Here is a 23,057-nt window from a genome sequence, read left to right as displayed (position 1 = left end):
AAATTTAAATTCCTTATGGTGGTTTTTAAAGTTGCCTGTTAAAAACTTAAAAGACCATGTTACTTGTTATTGTTAAAAGCGGTATGCGATGCCGATGATCTGTTGGGTAATTCCGTGGACTGCTTTAAGCTTGTATGCTTGCGTGTGGTTAAATTATGACATATGGATACGGCGTACTATATATTTTTGGTACATTTTTTTGCTGCGCTGTAGTCGTCCTGACTACGACGTGAAATGACCGTATTTAAGGGTATTCCGAGAGTACGACAGCAACTGATTCAGAAGAGAAATTTTTAAATTTTGTCTCCAAACGTGACAGCCACACCGTTCATAATAGTTTTAATTCTTGAATGATTGTACCCATTTTCAATGCCAAATGAGTAATCGCGAAATAATATTCTTCTTCGTCCTTGGTTAAGCTCCAATTAATAGGGACCTCTGGATTCTAAGACGAGGACGAGAACGATTTTGACGGCCCGTACGATTAATCTTACTCTTTGTTAGCAGTGTAGGTTGCTCATTTATTCTTACTGCTAGTACCTGGCCTTTGGATGATCGAAAAATACAAAAACTGCTACCGTGTTGGTGACTTGCTTTGACTCGACGACATTCTTGCAAAACTTTGTTGTCAAGTTGAATTGTTCATATGCGTTTGCGGTTGTAGGTGAGGTTTGATGTTAGGGAGACGACGCCGACTACGAGAACGCAATAAAACAATAGGTCTAACGTGCCAAAAAAAAACTCTGCACGCTCTGCACGTGCGTTCTACACTGGAGTCCATTTCTACGCCCTCTCGCTCTGACAGCGACGTGAATTGACCATATTTGAGGTGATGCGGAGGACGTTAGCACCTGTCCATAGTTTTAGATTTTCCCTCTGAATATCCACACCTTTCTCACCTATATCATTCGTGGAATGTCGATACACTCTTCTCATGCCGAGCGAATTGAGGTGAATAGGAAATAATATTAAGTAAAGCTATGATCTTCGCAGTTATGAACGCAATTTTTACAATTACGTAGAGAAGCCTGAAAAATTCAGGATTTCAACGGGGTTTGAACCCGTGACCTCGCGATTCCGGTGCGACGCTCTAACCATCTGAGCTATGTAGCCACTGACGTTGGGAGCTGGTCATTTGTGGGTTCTACTGGTTCCTTTGAGGAATGAATCAATGATGAAATGGTATATGAATTGAATCATATATGAACTGCGTATATGAAATCAAGTAAAGCTATGATCTTCGCAGTTGTCCTTGCTTGAGATCCCATTAAATTCTGAGAATTATATAAAAAAGGCGTGGTAGCTATGACTAGTCAATCAACACGCAACAGGCAATCACAGTCTACCCGCATACAGAGCTCTGTGGTAATTTGCGCAATAAGAAATCCCCCAAAGGAAATGTGTCTGCCCTACGTTGTAAGATTTTATCTTTCTTTTTTCTTTTCTCCAGTTACTTTTCTCTCTCTGTAAATATTAGCGAGTTTATGCAAGGAAGACGACGACGAAAGCAACGAGAACGTCATCTAAAAATATTATTTCCTATTATTGTAGTAGCTTCGTTGTAGCCCCAAGTCGTTCGAAATGGAATTTGTGCACCAACATTGCAGGAATAAAATTGGCATGTATTGTGTGGTTGTTTGGGGAGAAAGCGAAAAATGTTTCATCATGTTTCCGCGTCCTCTACACAACCTGGTAGTTGGTTAATTCACGTCGTTGTCACGACGAGGGCGGCAAAGAAATGTACCAAAATGAATAATGCACGTGCAGGGCGTGCAGAGTTTTTTTTTTTACTCATTACAGCTATTGTTTTATGGCTTTTTCGTAGCCGGCATCGTCGTTCTTGCGTAATCTCCCTATTGTAACAGTGTTCCGACGTCGTCTCTCTGTTCAGTGTTGTTGGTTGTTGATTGCCATTTTGAATAATCTCTCGAGCTTGAAAGAATTCCGGTGAACAAAACAGAGCCTCAAGCGACTTCTTTTATAATAGTCGTCTTCGTATTTAAGTGCAGAGTAGACTTTATCAATCACTAGAGACTATTATTTTGGGGCTCTAATTTATTCGATCGCGAAAACTGAAGAGGCTAGAAAGGAATAGTGGATGTATTAGAATTTAAGGACAATGCCAAACAATGGAGAAGATACGCAGAAGTGTTGATTGAAGGCCAAAACATATTTTAAGCAAACAGATAAAAAATGTTCATACCCTCAGACGGCGCAATAGACGGGATGCAGTTCCATCCTGTTGAAGTCATGAGAAAGGATTTGATAGCTTCCCCAGTTGGAAGACGTTGAGTAGTGACGGGAATGGTTATGTAGAAACTGTTGATTCCTTTGGCAAACATCTGTTCAATCAGGCTGTGAGGGATATGGATAGGCGGCTGAGGGGGAGGGTTAGAGGGCTCGGCATATTGAAAGCTCTCATTGGAAAGAATACCGCCAGGTGGTTTAGGAAGATCAGGGGGAGGAGGACCAGCAGGAGGTTGAGGCCGATCAGGGGAAGGAGGTCCGCTGGTTGGTTGGGCGCGATCAGAAGGAGCAGGAAGAGCAGGAGGACTGCCAAGAGGTTGGAGACCGCTAGGATATTGAGAACTACCAGGAGTTGGCGGGCTAGCGGGACGACGAAGAGCTTCAGTAGGAAGAGGTGGGAAGAGGAGAGGAAGCCAGTAATCTAGCCGAAGTCTCGTAGATGGTTTCAGGTCGACTGTAGGATGACTACTGCTTGTAGAAGGTTGAGGATCGCTTGAAGGCACTGTGGCGTAAGTGCTAGATTCAGCAAGTCCACCAACAGGTAGGGGACTCGAAAGTAGAACGGGGATTGATGGGGAAGGTTTTGAGGGCAACGATGCGGATGTCGTGGTAAGAAGATTCCCTATTAAGAATCAAGTTCAAAAGAGAACGTCACTATATAGATGATATATTTATAGGTTTTACTGATTGCAACCTATTCTATGAGCGTGATCAATTTTTATTTAATGAGACGTCGTTGCCTTTTCTTATTCCTTTATTCATTTATTCAAATCTACCTGTGCTTTGAGCTTGGGCTGGTCCACAGATTTTAATTCCACAAAACATCACAACAAGTGATACAACTGCTGGTGCGACACAGCGTTGAATGTACGTCATTTTTTATATACACCTGTGTTGGTGTAAAATGGCGGCAAACCGTCAAAATGGATTTATTTCCAAAGTTGTGTTCTGGTACAAAGAAACAAACAAACAAACAAATTAGTACCTCCCCTAACCCTCGGTCTTGAATTCGTAGCCGAAGTTCGTATTTGAAAGATGGGACGTAATTACATCCGTGAAAGTATAAATTCTTAAAAATGAGGAACTGAAATTAAAGGGGCTATGTCACGCAAAATAATGTAATTTCATGACACCCAAAATGCACAAAAAGTAGTAGCAATAATCACTTAAAACTGTTGAACAACATATAAAAACAAATACAGCAAAGTGAAGGAGAAACGTGAATGCACACAAATAAACAAGATTGAAACAGATTGCATTTGGGTATTATTTAAGAAAGTCCGGAGTCCCGACGTTTTGCAAGTTCTTGGCAAATCGCCTGGATAAAGATCGTTTTTTGCTTGTTTGTGATGTTATGATTATTTTACCAGTGAAGGAACTGCACATTACCATTTTTGAGTTTTAAACTTGTGATAAACTAAAAGTTTCCTCAAAACACCCTGAAATAAAGTGACATATCCCCTTTAAACAATAATATTTAAGATCGAACTCTTTCACACTAATTTAAACGTTCTTCGCTTCTTGTTGTTAATATTGTTGCAATATAAGTTTGAATACTCACAGCCGAAGAATGCACTGATATTTTGCAAGATATCTCGGAAAAACAAGTTAAAATATTAATCGAGCATCCCAATATATATACCTCACTATGATGACGCTTGTTCTTTTCATTCAATAAAAGATGAAATGAATTACACTCGTTTGATAGATTTGTTGACCACAATCACCTGCTGAGACATAAGGTGAAATGATCGATTGGTTGCGCGATTGAGATTCCAACCAATTACGACCAGGAATCGATTTGGTGCACGTGATCAAAGCAGGAAAGTAATATGAAGGGTTATTAAAAATACGACTTTCGCTCTAACAGATTATGATATCGAGCTTCTAAATGGCTTATTATCCGACTTCTATTGAAACAGTTCAACTTTTTTTGTCATGCCGAGTGCATATCTGCACGCAGCTATGAAGAAAATGCAATGGCTGTTGAAAAGGCTCCATTGAAAATAATTATTAGAGGATAACTAATTTTCAACTTCCTGCTATTAATATCGTTCTAAGTTTAAGGTGATGTCGCAGCTGTTAATGCTGCAACTTTAAGCCGTTGCTAACAAGCCTGAAAAAAAAAAAAAACAAAAACAGACACACCCCAAACAAACACGAAGAAAAATCATGCAGCCTACATAATATTTCGTCTCCAGACAAAAAATTCAAACAGAACAGTTTTTATTGGAAAATTTAAAAAATACAGTACAAGAGTTGAAAACCCTGTTTGTAGGATATATCCCTTACCTTAAAAAATATGAAATACAGACTTTTTGCTTAAGTGGAAAAACATGAAAGGCCTTTCATTTCTTTTCGTCTTTGCACTCTAATTAATCAGTTCTGTACCCCTTTTTTTTGTAAAATACCCTTTGTACCCGTTTTTGTAAAATATAATTATCTCGTATAAACAACTGAAACAATACTTTTGGTTGAACCGGACGGATTCCAATCGCAAATCCTTGAGGGAAAATACTCAGTTTTAAAATTGACCACTCTACGAATACTTGCGATTTCCTTGTTGTTATTATTGCCTTTTTCAGTTTGACTTATATATCGTCAAGTTAAAACCAATCTGACTGAACTAAAACAAGGGAAAAGATGCGTACCTTGATTTCTGCTTTCGGAGTAAACTATGTGCAGGCGGGACTCAAAGCTGTTTTATGTGGTTCATCTCATGAAAAGCGCTTAAGCTTAATAAATGTAGTTTTAGTCTAAACCACGCAGAAATAATTCATTTTCAATTTGGACAAGAACGCCATACATTGCTTTGTAGTGTAAACCTTTTAACCAATATTATTGATAAATCATCTTCGAAAAATGCATGGTTACCCCCAGTTTTCTTTTTGGATTTCAATAACACTTGTTAGGATCTCCTTTTCCCGCATATACCTTTGTATTAGTAGGCACCGTCCTTAGATTACGGTCTATAATTGATACTGAAATGCTAACATGAACATATGTCGAGTATTCAAATTCACTGTTTTGAGCTCACTTGGAATTCTCATATTTACACTCTTTCAATGAATCAGACAAAAAGGAAACAACTGTTTGGAAAGCTCCGACAGGAACCCATATAGAAAAGTGAAAGATTAAATTTCAGAGGCCCAGTTTGATATGTTTATCTGGTCCTTTTGAAGTCTGTCACTCCATTTTATCATCAAAATGGCAACTGTAGAAAATGACGTTGATGGAAAAATTAATTGCGACTAAATGTAGCATATTAATATGATAGCAAAAATTCAAACTCTTGGGTAGATTTATGCTCTTTTAGTGTAATGGCGAATTTAGCTAAATAAAGCGTGGAAGGTATCTTACTTTTCAAGTTCTTCAACTTTTGAAGATAATGCGAGTAAGGAAAGACGCCTTTAAGAAAACAAAATTTATTTCGTGCGTATGTTTAAGTAACAAATGAACACTGCCAGACTGTCATCAGCTAAAAAAACTTGAGACAAAATGAGACCGGTGTTTTAGCTCAACTGCTGCAATTCACCACATTACTTCAGTGGTAAGTAGTTGAAGTACTTGTTTTTTATTTGTTGCTGTTGTTGTTGTCAGATATCCGATGATACTCTGTGAGTGATCAAACCTCAATCACCAAGCCCATGTCGAAAAAAAACTTATAAGCTCAGATCTTTTGTGTGTTTTTTTCTTTAGAGATCTTTTAATTTAGAATGCCTTCCTGGACCTTTTTGAAGTGGCTGTAGGGCTGAAACATCTGCTCATCAAAGGGTCACTCCTCTGCTTTTGGCAATACATCATGCACTACGATAGCGTCTGGTGTAACCCTAAGAAAAGACCAAGGCAAAAAACTACCCCTCTAGCTCCGTTCCTGAACAACCTCATTCACTCTCGAATATTTAGCTAACCGGAAGATAAACATTGAGCAGGGGCGAAAGGATTAGCTTTACGTGATTGTAGCTGATATTTTTGCCTCATTAGCACCATTAAGGCTATCATCAACTTTTCGGATCATTTAGCCAAGAATACATTACCGAAAATTGAAAATGCATTGCGTAAAGGCTCAATCACTTACACTAGAGAGTTTTCGTTGACAAGTCCTTTTGTCAAGGAAAACGTGCCGACTATACACACTAGCAAGTTCTCCTTGACAAGTTTTTCCTTGTCAAGTGTGCTTGTTCAAAAACTAGCATGCTCGTTTTTGAACAAGGACACTTGACAAGGAAAAACTTGTCATATTTTTCCATTTACACTGCCAAGGAAAGCTTGCTAGCTCATAACTAAATCGTTATCAAAGCGAAAAGACTTAAAATTGGAGATTTATTAAGTATTTTTAACAAGTTCTTTTATTTTTTGAAGTCAACTCGTAAGTATAGTTTACGTTATAGAAAGTGCGGCGTACGGGGTTTTATGCACGAGTTGTTTGTGTCAAAAACCCGAACGAGCGAGGAACGAGCGAGTGAGGGTTTTTGACACAAACAACGAGTGAATAAAACCCCGTACAAAGCACTTTCTATGTCGCGAACTGTTTATTACACATAACATGAGAATTTTCATTAAAATAGTTTTCTGAACGTGAATTAGAAAGAAAAACTCACTAACAATAGAACCAAATGCAAATTTAATTTAATTCAATAAAAAGTACGATTTGCACGAGATGCACGAGTGATTGGCATGGAAACGCCTTTACGTTATCGTTGATTGGTTATACTTCCACACGTGAAATAGCTGTACGCCATTTTGATTGGCTGTATAGGCCTTTTTCACATGTGAAAATGAAGCGTATAGATTTGTACAAATGAGCTTTATGGAATAAAATTCTCATGCTATGTGTAATAAATAGCATAATGTCTGAACTGAACTCGTATGTTAACGAAACAAAATGTAACGATGACACCAGCGAAGTAATTTCTGCCAAAATTCAATATTGAATTTTATGATTGAAATCATAATTTAAGCGAACACTAAATTTTCGTAACCTCCAAATTTATCATAATTGAACTCTTAATTTAAGCGGACTCTAAATTTTCATAAAAATTCTTAATGCAGCCACGGTAACAATTCTGGCCCATTCTTTTTTTATTTTATATTTATTTTTTCTCGCAATTTTCCGAAGATTACTTGTAGTTGTAGTTCACTGCAACTGGACAATTTCTGTTACATTGTAACTGTTTGTGCATCCTACGGATACGCCCTTACAGGCGTCTTGTTAACTATCAAAAACTGATAAATTCTTGGGTGGCAATGGTGTTAATAATCCCATACATTGTCGTTAAATTTCGAAGTTTCAAGGCATCGTTGCTCTGAAGCTATCTGGTAAATCGTGTTCGGTTAAATTCCCAGAGATAGTTCATTTATGCAATGCACTTCCAAGTTTCAGTACTTTATTCTCGGCTGACTGATTCGAAAAGAAAGCCTTGGGCTAATAATGCAAAGAGTGTCAACAAAGATACCTTTGTAGTGAAACAACTGCTGGTGCGACACAGCGTTGAATGTACGTCATTTTTTATATACACCTGTGTTCGTGTAAAATGGCGGCAAACCGTCAAAATGGATTGAAATATTTCCAAAGTTGTGTTCTGGTACAAACAAACAAACAAACAAATTAGTACCTCCCCTAACTCTCGCTCTTGAATTCGTAGCCGACGTTCGTATTTGAAAGATGGGACGTAATTACATCCGTGAAAGTATAAAGTCTTAAAAATGAGGAACTGAAATTAAAGGGGCTATGTCACGCAAAATAATGGAATTTCATGACACCCAAAATGCACAAAAAGTAGGATGACACATTGCAATAATCACTTTAAATTGTTGAACAGTACATAAAAACAAATACAGTAAAGTGGAAGAGAAACGTGAATGCTCACAAATGAACAAGATTGAAACGGATTGCATTTGGGTATTATTTAAAAAAGTCCGGAGTCCCGACGTTTTGCACGTTCTTGGCAAATCGCCTGGATAAAGATCGTTTTTGCTCAGAATCATCTTGTTTGTGATGTTATGATTAATTTACCAGTGAAGGAACTGCACATTGCCATTTTTGAGTTTTAAACTGTTGATAAACTAAAAGTTTCCTCTAAACACCCTGAAATAACGTGACATATCCCCTTTAAACAATAATATTTAAGATCGAACTCTTTCACACTAATTTAAGCGTTCTTCGCTTTTTGCTGTTAATATTGTTGAAATATAAGTTTAAATACTCACAGCTGAAGGATGCAGTGATATTTTGCAAGATATCTCGGAAAAACAGGTTAAAATATTAATCGAGCATCCCAATATATATACCTCACTATGATGACGCTTTGTTCTTTTCATTCAATAAAAGATTAAATGAATTACACTCGTTTGATAGATTTGTTGACCACAATCACCTGCTCATACATACGGTGAAATGATCGATTGGTTGTGTGTTTGAGATTCCAACCAATTACGACCAGGAATCGATTTGGTGCACGTGATCAAAGCAGGAAAGCAATATGAAGGGTTATTAAAAATACGACTTTCGCTCTAACAGATTATGACATCGATCGAGCTTCTAAATGGCTTATTATCCGACTTCTATTGAAACAGTTCAACTTTTTTTGTCATGCTGATTGCATATCTGTACGCAGCTATGAAGAAAATGCAATGGCTGTTGAAAAGGCTCCATTGAAAATAATAATTAGAGGGTAACTAATTTTCAACTTCCTGCTATTAATATCGTTCTAAATGAAAGTGATGTTGCAGCTGTTAATGCTGCAACTTTAAGCCGTTGCTAACAAGCCTGAAAAAAAAAAAAAAAAAAAAAGAAAACAGGAACAGGAACAGACACACCCCAAACAAACACGAAGAAAAATCATTCAGCCTACATAATATTTCGTCTCCAAGAGTTAAAAACCCGGGCCTGTTTGTAGGATATATCCCTTACCTTAAAAAAATATGAAATACAGACTTTTTGCTTAAGTGGAAAAGCATTTTGTCCTTTCACCTTAAAGGCCTTTCATTTCTTTTCGTCTGTGCACTCTAATTAATCACTTCTGTACCCCTTTTTTTTGTAAAATACCCGTTGTACCCGTAAAATATAATTATCTCGTATGAACAACTGAAAGAACACTTTTGGTTGAACCGGACGGATTCCAATCGTAAATCCTTGAGGGAAAATACTCAGTTTTGAAATTGTCCACTCTATGAATACTTGCGATTTCCTTGTTTGTATTATTGCCTTTTTCAGTTTGATTTATATATCGTCAAGTTAAAACCAATCTGACTGAACTAAAAAAAGGGAAATGATGCGTACCTTGATTTCTGCTTTCGGAGTAAACTATCTGCAGGCGGGACTCAAAGCTGTTTGATGTGGTTCATCTTGTGAAAAGCGCTTAAGTTTAATAAATGTAGTTTTAGTCTAAACCACGCAGAAATAATTCATTTTCAATTTGGACAAGAACGCCATACATTGCTTTGTAGTGTAAATCTTTTTACAAATATTATTGATAAATCATCTTGGAAAAATGCATGCATGGTTACCCCCAGTTTTCTTTTTGGATTTCAATAACACTTGTTAGGATCTCCTTTTCCCGCATATTTAGTAAACCACGCAATAATACCTTTGTATTTGTAGGCACCGTCCTTAGATTACGGTCTATAATTGATATTGAAATGCTAACATGAACATATGTCGAGTATTCAAATTCACTGTTTTGAGCTCACTTGGAATTCTCATATTTACACTCTTTCAATGAATCAGACAAAAAGGAAACAACTGTTTGGAAAGCTCCGACAGGAACCCATATAGAAAAGTGAAAGATTAAATTTCAGAGGCCCAGTTTGATATGTTTTGAAGTCTGTCACTCCATTTTATCATCAAAATGGCAACTGTAGAAAATGACGTTGATGGAAAAATTAATTGCTATTAAATGTACCATATTAATATGATAGCAAAAATTCAAACTCTTGGGTAGATTTATGCCCTTTTAGTGTAATGGCGAATTTAGCTAAATAAAGCGTGGAAGGTATCTTACTTTTCAAGTTCTTCAACTTTTGAAGGTAATACGAGTAAGGAAAGACGCCTTTAAAAAAAAAAATAATAATTTCGTGCGTATGTTTAATTAACAAACGAACACTGCCAGACTGTCATCAGCTAAAAAAACTTGAGACAAAATGAGACCGGTGTTTTAGCTTAACTGCTGCAATTCACCACATCACTTCAATGGTAAGTAGTTGAAGTACTTGTTTTTATTTGTTGCTGTTGTTGTTGTCAGATATCCGATGATACTCTGCGAGTGATCAAACCTCAATCACCAAGCCCATGTCGAAAAAAAACTTATAAGCTCAGATCTTTTGTGTGTTTTTTTCTTTAGAGATCTTTTAATTTAGAATGCCTTCCTGGACCTTTTTGAAGTGGCTGTAGGGCTGAAACATCTGCTCATCAAAGGGTCACTCCTCTGCTTTTGGCAATATATCATGCACTACGATAGCGTCTGGTGTAACCCTAAGAAAAAACCGAGGCAAAAAACTACCCCTCTAGCTCCGTTCCTGAACAACCTCATTCACTCTCGAATATTTAGCTAACCGGAAGATAAACATTGAGCAGGGGCGAAAGGATTAGCTTTACGTGATTGTAGCTGATATTTTTGCCTCATTAGCACCATTAAGGCTATCATCAACTTTTCGGATCATTTAGCCAAGAATACATTACCGAAAATTGAAAATGCATTGCGTAAAGGCTCAATCACTTACACTAGAGAGTTTTCGTTGACAAGTCCTTTTGTCAAGGAAAACGTGCCGACTATACACACTAGCAAGTTCTCCTTGACAAGTTTTTCCTTGTCAAGTGTGCTTGTTCAAAAACTAGCATGCTCGTTTTTGAACAAGGACACTTGACAAGGAAAAACTTGTCATATTTTTCCATTTACACTGCCAAGGAAAGCTTGCTAGCTCATAACTAAATCGTTATCAAAGCGAAAAGACTTAAAATTGGAGATTTATTAAGTATTTTTAACAAGTTCTTTTATTTTTTGAAGTCAACTCGTAAGTATAGTTTACGTTATAGAAAGTGCGGCGTACGGGGTTTTATGCACGAGTTGTTTGTGTCAAAAACCCGAACGAGCGAGGAACGAGCGAGTGAGGGTTTTTGACACAAACAACGAGTGAATAAAACCCCGTACAAAGCACTTTCTATGTCGCGAACTGTTTATTACACATAACATGAGAATTTTCATTAAAATAGTTTTCTGAACGTGAATTAGAAAGAAAAACTCACTAACAATAGAACCAAATGCAAATTTAATTTAATTCAATAAAAAAGTACGATTTGCACGAGATGCACGAGTGATTGGCATGGAAACGCCTTTACGTTATCGTTGATTGGTTATACTTCCACACGTGAAATAGCTGTACGCCATTTTGATTGGCTGTATAGGCCTTTTTCACATGTGAAAATGAAGCGTATAGATTTGTACAAATGAGCTTTATGGAATAAAATTCTCATGCTATGTGTAATAAATAGCATAATGTCTGAACTGAACTCGTATGTTAACGAAACAAAATGTAACGATGACACCAGCGAAGTAATTTCTGCCAAAATTCAATATTGAATTTTATGATTGAAATCATAATTTAAGCGAACACTAAATTTTCGTAACCTCCAAATTTATCATAATTGAACTCTTAATTTAAGCGGACTCTAAATTTTCATAAAAATTCTTAATGCAGCCACGGTAACAATTCTGGCCCATTCTTTTTTTATTTTATATTTATTTTTTCTCGCAATTTTCCGAAGATTACTTGTAGTTGTAGTTCACTGCAACTGGACAATTTCTGTTACATTGTAACTGTTTGTGCATCCTACGGATACGCCCTTACAGGCGTCTTGTTAACTATCAAAAACTGATAAATTCTTGGGTGGCAATGGTGTTAATAATCCCATACATTGTCGTTAAATTTCGAAGTTTCAAGGCATCGTTGCTCTGAAGCTATCTGGTAAATCGTGTTCGGTTAAATTCCCAGAGATAGTTCATTTATGCAATGCACTTCCAAGTTTCAGTACTTTATTCTCGGCTGACTGATTCGAAAAGAAAGCCTTGGGCTAATAATGCAAAGAGTGTCAACAAAGATACCTTTGTAGTGAAACAACTGCTGGTGCGACACAGCGTTGAATGTACGTCATTTTTTATATACACCTGTGTTCGTGTAAAATGGCGGCAAACCGTCAAAATGGATTGAAATATTTCCAAAGTTGTGTTCTGGTACAAACAAACAAACAAACAAATTAGTACCTCCCCTAACTCTCGCTCTTGAATTCGTAGCCGACGTTCGTATTTGAAAGATGGGACGTAATTACATCCGTGAAAGTATAAAGTCTTAAAAATGAGGAACTGAAATTAAAGGGGCTATGTCACGCAAAATAATGGAATTTCATGACACCCAAAATGCACAAAAAGTAGGATGACACATTGCAATAATCACTTTAAATTGTTGAACAGTACATAAAAACAAATACAGTAAAGTGGAAGAGAAACGTGAATGCTCACAAATGAACAAGATTGAAACGGATTGCATTTGGGTATTATTTAAAAAAGTCCGGAGTCCCGACGTTTTGCACGTTCTTGGCAAATCGCCTGGATAAAGATCGTTTTTGCTCAGAATCATCTTGTTTGTGATGTTATGATTAATTTACCAGTGAAGGAACTGCACATTGCCATTTTTGAGTTTTAAACTGTTGATAAACTAAAAGTTTCCTCTAAACACCCTGAAATAACGTGACATATCCCCTTTAAACAATAATATTTAAGATCGAACTCTTTCACACTAATTTAAGCGTTCTTCGCTTTTTGCTGTTAATATTGTTGAAATATAAGTTTAAATACTCACAGCTGAAGGATGCAGTGATATTTTGCAAGATATCTCGGAAAAACAGGTTAAAATATTAATCGAGCATCCCAATATATATACCTCACTATGATGACGCTTTGTTCTTTTCATTCAATAAAAGATTAAATGAATTACACTCGTTTGATAGATTTGTTGACCACAATCACCTGCTCATACATACGGTGAAATGATCGATTGGTTGTGTGTTTGAGATTCCAACCAATTACGACCAGGAATCGATTTGGTGCACGTGATCAAAGCAGGAAAGCAATATGAAGGGTTATTAAAAATACGACTTTCGCTCTAACAGATTATGACATCGATCGAGCTTCTAAATGGCTTATTATCCGACTTCTATTGAAACAGTTCAACTTTTTTTGTCATGCTGATTGCATATCTGTACGCAGCTATGAAGAAAATGCAATGGCTGTTGAAAAGGCTCCATTGAAAATAATAATTAGAGGGTAACTAATTTTCAACTTCCTGCTATTAATATCGTTCTAAATGAAAGTGATGTTGCAGCTGTTAATGCTGCAACTTTAAGCCGTTGCTAACAAGCCTGAAAAAAAAAAAAAAAAAAAAATAAAACAGGAACAGGAACAGACACACCCCAAACAAACACGAAGAAAAATCATTCAGCCTACATAATATTTCGTCTCCAAGAGTTAAAAACCCAGGCCTGTTTGTAGGATATATCCCTTACCTTAAAAAAATATGAAATACAGACTTTTTGCTTAAGTGGAAAAGCATTTTGTCCTTTCACCTTAAAGGCCTTTCATTTCTTTTCGTCTGTGCACTCTAATTAATCACTTCTGTACCCCTTTTTTTTGTAAAATACCCGTTGTACCCGTAAAATATAATTATCTCGTATGAACAACTGAAAGAACACTTTTGGTTGAACCGGACGGATTCCAATCGTAAATCCTTGAGGGAAAATACTCAGTTTTGAAATTGTCCACTCTATGAATACTTGCGATTTCCTTGTTTGTATTATTGCCTTTTTCAGTTTGATTTATATATCGTCAAGTTAAAACCAATCTGACTGAACTAAAAAAGGGAAATGATGCGTACCTTGATTTCTGCTTTCGGAGTAAACTATCTGCAGGCGGGACTCAAAGCTGTTTGATGTGGTTCATCTTGTGAAAAGCGCTTAAGTTTAATAAATGTAGTTTTAGTCTAAACCACGCAGAAATAATTCATTTTCAATTTGGACAAGAACGCCATACATTGCTTTGTAGTGTAAATCTTTTTACAAATATTATTGATAAATCATCTTGGAAAAATGCATGCATGGTTACCCCCAGTTTTCTTTTTGGATTTCAATAACACTTGTTAGGATCTCCTTTTCCCGCATATTTAGTAAACCACGCAATAATACCTTTGTATTTGTAGGCACCGTCCTTAGATTACGGTCTATAATTGATATTGAAATGCTAACATGAACATATGTCGAGTATTCAAATTCACTGTTTTGAGCTCACTTGGAATTCTCATATTTACACTCTTTCAATGAATCAGACAAAAAGGAAACAACTGTTTGGAAAGCTCCGACAGGAACCCATATAGAAAAGTGAAAGATTAAATTTCAGAGGCCCAGTTTGATATGTTTTGAAGTCTGTCACTCCATTTTATCATCAAAATGGCAACTGTAGAAAATGACGTTGATGGAAAAATTAATTGCTACTAAATGTACCATATTAATATGATAGCAAAAATTCAAACTCTTGGGTAGATTTATGCCCTTTTAGTGTAATGGCGAATTTAGCTAAATAAAGCGTGGAAGGTATCTTACTTTTCAAGTTCTTCAACTTTTGAAGGTAATACGAGTAAGGAAAGACGCCTTTAAAAAAAAAAAATTAATTTCGTGCGTATGTTTAATTAACAAACGAACACTGCCAGACTGTCATCAGCTAAAAAAACTTGAGACAAAATGAGACCGGTGTTTTAGCTTAACTGCTGCAATTCACCACATCACTTCAATGGTAAGTAGTTGAAGTACTTGTTTTTATTTGTTGCTGTTGTTGTTGTCAGATATCCGATGATACTCTGCGAGTGATCAAACCTCAATCACCAAGCCCATGTCGAAAAAAAACTTATAAGCTCAGATCTTTTGTGTGTTTTTTTCTTTAGAGATCTTTTAATTTAGAATGCCTTCCTGGACCTTTTTGAAGTGGCTGTAGGGCTGAAACATCTGCTCATCAAAGGGTCACTCCTCTGCTTTTGGCAATATATCATGCACTACGATAGCGTCTGGTGTAACCCTAAGAAAAAACCGAGGCAAAAAACTACCCCTCTAGCTCCGTTCCTGAACAACCTCATTCACTCTCGAATATTTAGCTAACCGGAAGATAAACATTGAGCAGGGGCGAAAGGATTAGCTTTACGTGATTGTAGCTGATATTTTTGCCTCATTAGCACCATTAAGGCTATCATCAACTTTTCGGATCATTTAGCCAAGAATACATTACCGAAAATTGAAAATGCATTGCGTAAAGGCTCAATCACTTACACTAGAGAGTTTTCGTTGACAAGTCCTTTTGTCAAGGAAAACGTGCCGACTATACACACTAGCAAGTTCTCCTTGACAAGTTTTTCCTTGTCAAGTGTGCTTGTTCAAAAACTAGCATGCTCGTTTTTGAACAAGGACACTTGACAAGGAAAAACTTGTCATATTTTTCCATTTACACTGCCAAGGAAAGCTTGCTAGCTCATAACTAAATCGTTATCAAAGCGAAAAGACTTAAAATTGGAGATTTATTAAGTATTTTTAACAAGTTCTTTTATTTTTTGAAGTCAACTCGTAAGTATAGTTTACGTTATAGAAAGTGCGGCGTACGGGGTTTTATGCACGAGTTGTTTGTGTCAAAAACCCGAACGAGCGAGGAACGAGCGAGTGAGGGTTTTTGACACAAACAACGAGTGAATAAAACCCCGTACAAAGCACTTTCTATGTCGCGAACTGTTTATTACACATAACATGAGAATTTTCATTAAAATAGTTTTCTGAACGTGAATTAGAAAGAAAAACTCACTAACAATAGAACCAAATGCAAATTTAATTTAATTCAATAAAAAAGTACGATTTGCACGAGATGCACGAGTGATTGGCATGGAAACGCCTTTACGTTATCGTTGATTGGTTATACTTCCACACGTGAAATAGCTGTACGCCATTTTGATTGGCTGTATAGGCCTTTTTCACATGTGAAAATGAAGCGTATAGATTTGTACAAATGAGCTTTATGGAATAAAATTCTCATGCTATGTGTAATAAATAGCATAATGTCTGAACTGAACTCGTATGTTAACGAAACAAAATGTAACGATGACACCAGCGAAGTAATTTCTGCCAAAATTCAATATTGAATTTTATGATTGAAATCATAATTTAAGCGAACACTAAATTTTCGTAACCTCCAAATTTATCATAATTGAACTCTTAATTTAAGCGGACTCTAAATTTTCATAAAAATTCTTAATGCAGCCACGGTAACAATTCTGGCCCATTCTTTTTTTATTTTATATTTATTTTTTCTCGCAATTTTCCGAAGATTACTTGTAGTTGTAGTTCACTGCAACTGGACAATTTCTGTTACATTGTAACTGTTTGTGCATCCTACGGATACGCCCTTACAGGCGTCTTGTTAACTATCAAAAACTGATAAATTCTTGGGTGGCAATGGTGTTAATAATCCCATACATTGTCGTTAAATTTCGAAGTTTCAAGGCATCGTTGCTCTGAAGCTATCTGGTAAATCGTGTTCGGTTAAATTCCCAGAGATAGTTCATTTATGCAATGCACTTCCAAGTTTCAGTACTTTATTCTCGGCTGACTGATTCGAAAAGAAAGCCTTGGGCTAATAATGCAAAGAGTGTCAACAAAGATACCTTTGTAGTGAAACAACTGCTGGTGCGACACAGCGTTGAATGTACGTCATTTTTTATATACACCTGTGTTCGTGTAAAATGGCGGCAAACCGTCAAAATGGATTGAAATATTTCCAAAGTTGTGTTCTGGTACAAACAAACAAACAAACAAATTAGTACCTCCCCTAACTCTCGCTCTTGAATTCGTAGCCGACGTTCGTATTTGAAAGATGGGACGTAATTACATCCGTGAAAGTATAAAGTCTTAAAAATGAGGAACTGAAATTAAAGGGGCTATGTCACGCAAAATAATGGAATTTCATGACACCCAAAATGCACAAAAAGTAGGATGACACATTGCAATAATCACTTTAAATTGTTGAACAGTACATAAAAACAAATACAGTAAAGTGGAAGAGAAACGTGAATGCTCACAAATGAACAAGATTGAAACGGATTGCATTTGGGTATTATTTAAAAAAGTCCGGAGTCCCGACGTTTTGCACGTTCTTGGCAAATCGCCTGGATAAAGATCGTTTTTGCTCAGAATCATCTTGTTTGTGATGTTATGATTAATTTACCAGTGAAGGAACTGCACATTGCCATTTTTGAGTTTTAAACTGTTGATAAACTAAAAGTTTCCTCTAAACACCCTGAAATAACGTGACATATCCCCTTTAAACAATAATATTTAAGATCGAACTCTTTCACACTAATTTAAGCGTTCTTCGCTTTTTGCTGTTAATATTGTTGAAATATAAGTTTAAATACTCACAGCTGAAGGATGCAGTGATATTTTGCAAGATATCTCGGAAAAACAGGTTAAAATATTAATCGAGCATCCCAATATATATACCTCACTATGATGACGCTTTGTTCTTTTCATTCAATAAAAGATTAAATGAATTACACTCGTTTGATAGATTTGTTGACCACAATCACCTGCTCATACATACGGTGAAATGATCGATTGGTTGTGTGTTTGAGATTCCAACCAATTACGACCAGGAATCGATTTGGTGCACGTGATCAAAGCAGGAAAGCAATATGAAGGGTTATTAAAAATACGACTTTCGCTCTAACAGATTATGACATCGATCGAGCTTCTAAATGGCTTATTATCCGACTTCTATTGAAACAGTTCAACTTTTTTTGTCATGCTGATTGCATATCTGTACGCAGCTATGAAGAAAATGCAATGGCTGTTGAAAAGGCTCCATTGAAAATAATAATTAGAGGGTAACTAATTTTCAACTTCCTGCTATTAATATCGTTCTAAATGAAAGTGATGTTGCAGCTGTTAATGCTGCAACTTTAAGCCGTTGCTAACAAGCCTGAAAAAAAAAAAAAAAAAAAAGAAAACAGGAACAGGAACAGACACACCCCAAACAAACACGAAGAAAAATCATTCAGCCTACATAATATTTCGTCTCCAAGAGTTAAAAACCCAGGCCTGTTTGTAGGATATATCCCTTACCTTAAAAAAATATGAAATACAGACTTTTTGCTTAAGTGGAAAAGCATTTTGTCCTTTCACCTTAAAGGCCTTTCATTTCTTTTCGTCTGTGCACTCTAATTAATCACTTCTGTACCCCTTTTTTTTGTAAAATACCCGTTGTACCCGTAAAATATAATTATCTCGTATGAACAACTGAAAGAACACTTTTGGTTGAACCGGACGGATTCCAATCGTAAATCCTTGAGGGAAAATACTCAGTTTTGAAATTGTCCACTCTATGAATACTTGCGATTTCCTTGTTTGTATTATTGCCTTTTTCAGTTTGATTTATATATCGTCAAGTTAAAACCAATCTGACTGAACTAAAAAAAGGGAAATGATGCGTACCTTGATTTCTGCTTTCGGAGTAAACTATCTGCAGGCGGGACTCAAAGCTGTTTGATGTGGTTCATCTTGTGAAAAGCGCTTAAGTTTAATAAATGTAGTTTTAGTCTAAACCACGCAGAAATAATTCATTTTCAATTTGGACAAGAACGCCATACATTGCTTTGTAGTGTAAATCTTTTTACAAATATTATTGATAAATCATCTTGGAAAAATGCATGCATGGTTACCCCCAGTTTTCTTTTTGGATTTCAATAACACTTGTTAGGATCTCCTTTTCCCGCATATTTAGTAAACCACGCAATAATACCTTTGTATTTGTAGGCACCGTCCTTAGATTACGGTCTATAATTGATATTGAAATGCTAACATGAACATATGTCGAGTATTCAAATTCACTGTTTTGAGCTCACTTGGAATTCTCATATTTACACTCTTTCAATGAATCAGACAAAAAGGAAACAACTGTTTGGAAAGCTCCGACAGGAACCCATATAGAAAAGTGAAAGATTAAATTTCAGAGGCCCAGTTTGATATGTTTTGAAGTCTGTCACTCCATTTTATCATCAAAATGGCAACTGTAGAAAATGACGTTGATGGAAAAATTAATTGCTACTAAATGTACCATATTAATATGATAGCAAAAATTCAAACTCTTGGGTAGATTTATGCCCTTTTAGTGTAATGGCGAATTTAGCTAAATAAAGCGTGGAAGGTATCTTACTTTTCAAGTTCTTCAACTTTTGAAGGTAATACGAGTAAGGAAAGACGCCTTTAAAAAAAAAAAAATTAATTTCGTGCGTATGTTTAATTAACAAACGAACACTGCCAGACTGTCATCAGCTAAAAAAACTTGAGACAAAATGAGACCGGTGTTTTAGCTTAACTGCTGCAATTCACCACATCACTTCAATGGTAAGTAGTTGAAGTACTTGTTTTTATTTGTTGCTGTTGTTGTTGTCAGATATCCGATGATACTCTGCGAGTGATCAAACCTCAATCACCAAGCCCATGTCGAAAAAAAACTTATAAGCTCAGATCTTTTGTGTGTTTTTTTCTTTAGAGATCTTTTAATTTAGAATGCCTTCCTGGACCTTTTTGAAGTGGCTGTAGGGCTGAAACATCTGCTCATCAAAGGGTCACTCCTCTGCTTTTGGCAATATATCATGCACTACGATAGCGTCTGGTGTAACCCTAAGAAAAAACCGAGGCAAAAAACTACCCCTCTAGCTCCGTTCCTGAACAACCTCATTCACTCTCGAATATTTAGCTAACCGGAAGATAAACATTGAGCAGGGGCGAAAGGATTAGCTTTACGTGATTGTAGCTGATATTTTTGCCTCATTAGCACCATTAAGGCTATCATCAACTTTTCGGATCATTTAGCCAAGAATACATTACCGAAAATTGAAAATGCATTGCGTAAAGGCTCAATCACTTACACTAGAGAGTTTTCGTTGACAAGTCCTTTTGTCAAGGAAAACGTGCCGACTATACACACTAGCAAGTTCTCCTTGACAAGTTTTTCCTTGTCAAGTGTGCTTGTTCAAAAACTAGCATGCTCGTTTTTGAACAAGGACACTTGACAAGGAAAAACTTGTCATATTTTTCCATTTACACTGCCAAGGAAAGCTTGCTAGCTCATAACTAAATCGTTATCAAAGCGAAAAGACTTAAAATTGGAGATTTATTAAGTATTTTTAACAAGTTCTTTTATTTTTTGAAGTCAACTCGTAAGTATAGTTTACGTTATAGAAAGTGCGGCGTACGGGGTTTTATGCACGAGTTGTTTGTGTCAAAAACCCGAACGAGCGAGGAACGAGCGAGTGAGGGTTTTTGACACAAACAACGAGTGAATAAAACCCCGTACAAAGCACTTTCTATGTCGCGAACTGTTTATTACACATAACATGAGAATTTTCATTAAAATAGTTTTCTGAACGTGAATTAGAAAGAAAAACTCACTAACAATAGAACCAAATGCAAATTTAATTTAATTCAATAAAAAAGTACGATTTGCACGAGATGCACGAGTGATTGGCATGGAAACGCCTTTACGTTATCGTTGATTGGTTATACTTCCACACGTGAAATAGCTGTACGCCATTTTGATTGGCTGTATAGGCCTTTTTCACATGTGAAAATGAAGCGTATAGATTTGTACAAATGAGCTTTATGGAATAAAATTCTCATGCTATGTGTAATAAATAGCATAATGTCTGAACTGAACTCGTATGTTAACGAAACAAAATGTAACGATGACACCAGCGAAGTAATTTCTGCCAAAATTCAATATTGAATTTTATGATTGAAATCATAATTTAAGCGAACACTAAATTTTCGTAACCTCCAAATTTATCATAATTGAACTCTTAATTTAAGCGGACTCTAAATTTTCATAAAAATTCTTAATGCAGCCACGGTAACAATTCTGGCCCATTCTTTTTTATTTTATATTTATTTTTTCTCGCAATTTTCCGAAGATTACTTGTAGTTGTAGTTCACTGCAACTGGACAATTTCTGTTACATTGTAACTGTTTGTGCATCCTACGGATACGCCCTTACAGGCGTCTTGTTAACTATCAAAAACTGATAAATTCTTGGGTGGCAATGGTGTTAATAATCCCATACATTGTCGTTAAATTTCGAAGTTTCAAGGCATCGTTGCTCTGAAGCTATCTGGTAAATCGTGTTCGGTTAAATTCCCAGAGATAGTTCATTTATGCAATGCACTTCCAAGTTTCAGTACTTTATTCTCGGCTGACTGATTCGAAAATAAAGCCTTGGGCTAATAATGCAAAGAGTGTCAACAAAGATACCTTTGTAGTGAAACAACTGCTGGTGCGACACAGCGTTGAATGTACGTCATTTTTTATATACACCTGTGTTCGTGTAAAATGGCGGCAAACCGTCAAAATGGATTGAAATATTTCCAAAGTTGTGTTCTGGTACAAACAAACAAACAAACAAATTAGTACCTCCCCTAACTCTCGCTCTTGAATTCGTAGCCGACGTTCGTATTTGAAAGATGGGACGTAATTACATCCGTGAAAGTATAAAGTCTTAAAAATGAGGAACTGAAATTAAAGGGGCTATGTCACGCAAAATAATGGAATTTCATGACACCCAAAATGCACAAAAAGTAGGATGACACATTGCAATAATCACTTTAAATTGTTGAACAGTACATAAAAACAAATACAGTAAAGTGGAAGAGAAACGTGAATGCTCACAAATGAACAAGATTGAAACGGATTGCATTTGGGTATTATTTAAAAAAGTCCGGAGTCCCGACGTTTTGCACGTTCTTGGCAAATCGCCTGGATAAAGATCGTTTTTGCTCAGAATCATCTTGTTTGTGATGTTATGATTAATTTACCAGTGAAGGAACTGCACATTGCCATTTTTGAGTTTTAAACTGTTGATAAACTAAAAGTTTCCTCTAAACACCCTGAAATAACGTGACATATCCCCTTTAAACAATAATATTTAAGATCGAACTCTTTCACACTAATTTAAGCGTTCTTCGCTTTTTGCTGTTAATATTGTTGAAATATAAGTTTAAATACTCACAGCTGAAGGATGCAGTGATATTTTGCAAGATATCTCGGAAAAACAGGTTAAAATATTAATCGAGCATCCCAATATATATACCTCACTATGATGACGCTTTGTTCTTTTCATTCAATAAAAGATTAAATGAATTACACTCGTTTGATAGATTTGTTGACCACAATCACCTGCTCATACATACGGTGAAATGATCGATTGGTTGTGTGTTTGAGATTCCAACCAATTACGACCAGGAATCGATTTGGTGCACGTGATCAAAGCAGGAAAGCAATATGAAGGGTTATTAAAAATACGACTTTCGCTCTAACAGATTATGACATCGATCGAGCTTCTAAATGGCTTATTATCCGACTTCTATTGAAACAGTTCAACTTTTTTTGTCATGCTGATTGCATATCTGTACGCAGCTATGAAGAAAATGCAATGGCTGTTGAAAAGGCTCCATTGAAAATAATAATTAGAGGGTAACTAATTTTCAACTTCCTGCTATTAATATCGTTCTAAATGAAAGTGATGTTGCAGCTGTTAATGCTGCAACTTTAAGCCGTTGCTAACAAGCCTTAAAAAAAAAAAAAAAAAAAAGAAAACAGGAACAGGAACAGACACACCCCAAACAAACACGAAGAAAAATCATTCAGCCTACATAATATTTCGTCTCCAAGAGTTAAAAAC

General features: G+C 36.2%; 1 protein-coding gene across 1 annotated transcript in view; it reads right to left on the bottom strand.

The window, feature by feature from the left end:
- Positions 1-12,366, bottom strand: part of LOC137997936 (uncharacterized) — a 38,844-nt gene extending 26,478 nt beyond the window's left edge. Inside the window, exons 1-6 of the mRNA XM_068844265.1 lie at positions 12,348-12,366; positions 9,530-9,607; positions 7,704-7,829; positions 3,890-3,974; positions 3,024-3,195; positions 2,204-2,869 (exon numbers count right to left, since the gene is read on the bottom strand). Of these exons, the coding sequence (XP_068700366.1) occupies positions 2,204-2,869; positions 3,024-3,123 (766 nt within the window). The 5' untranslated portion in view covers positions 3,124-3,195; positions 3,890-3,974; positions 7,704-7,829; positions 9,530-9,607; positions 12,348-12,366. The remainder of the gene's footprint in view (positions 1-2,203; positions 2,870-3,023; positions 3,196-3,889; positions 3,975-7,703; positions 7,830-9,529; positions 9,608-12,347) is intronic.
- Positions 12,367-23,057: the final 10,691 nt, after the last annotated feature.

The sequence above is a fragment of the Montipora foliosa genome, chromosome 3, assembly GCF_036669935.1.
Source record: "Montipora foliosa isolate CH-2021 chromosome 3, ASM3666993v2, whole genome shotgun sequence".
In the NCBI taxonomy this organism is placed as follows: Eukaryota; Metazoa; Cnidaria; class Anthozoa; order Scleractinia; family Acroporidae; genus Montipora; species Montipora foliosa.
Note: the sequence above shows the minus strand (reverse complement) of the source record. Positions and strands in the feature narration are given on the sequence as shown.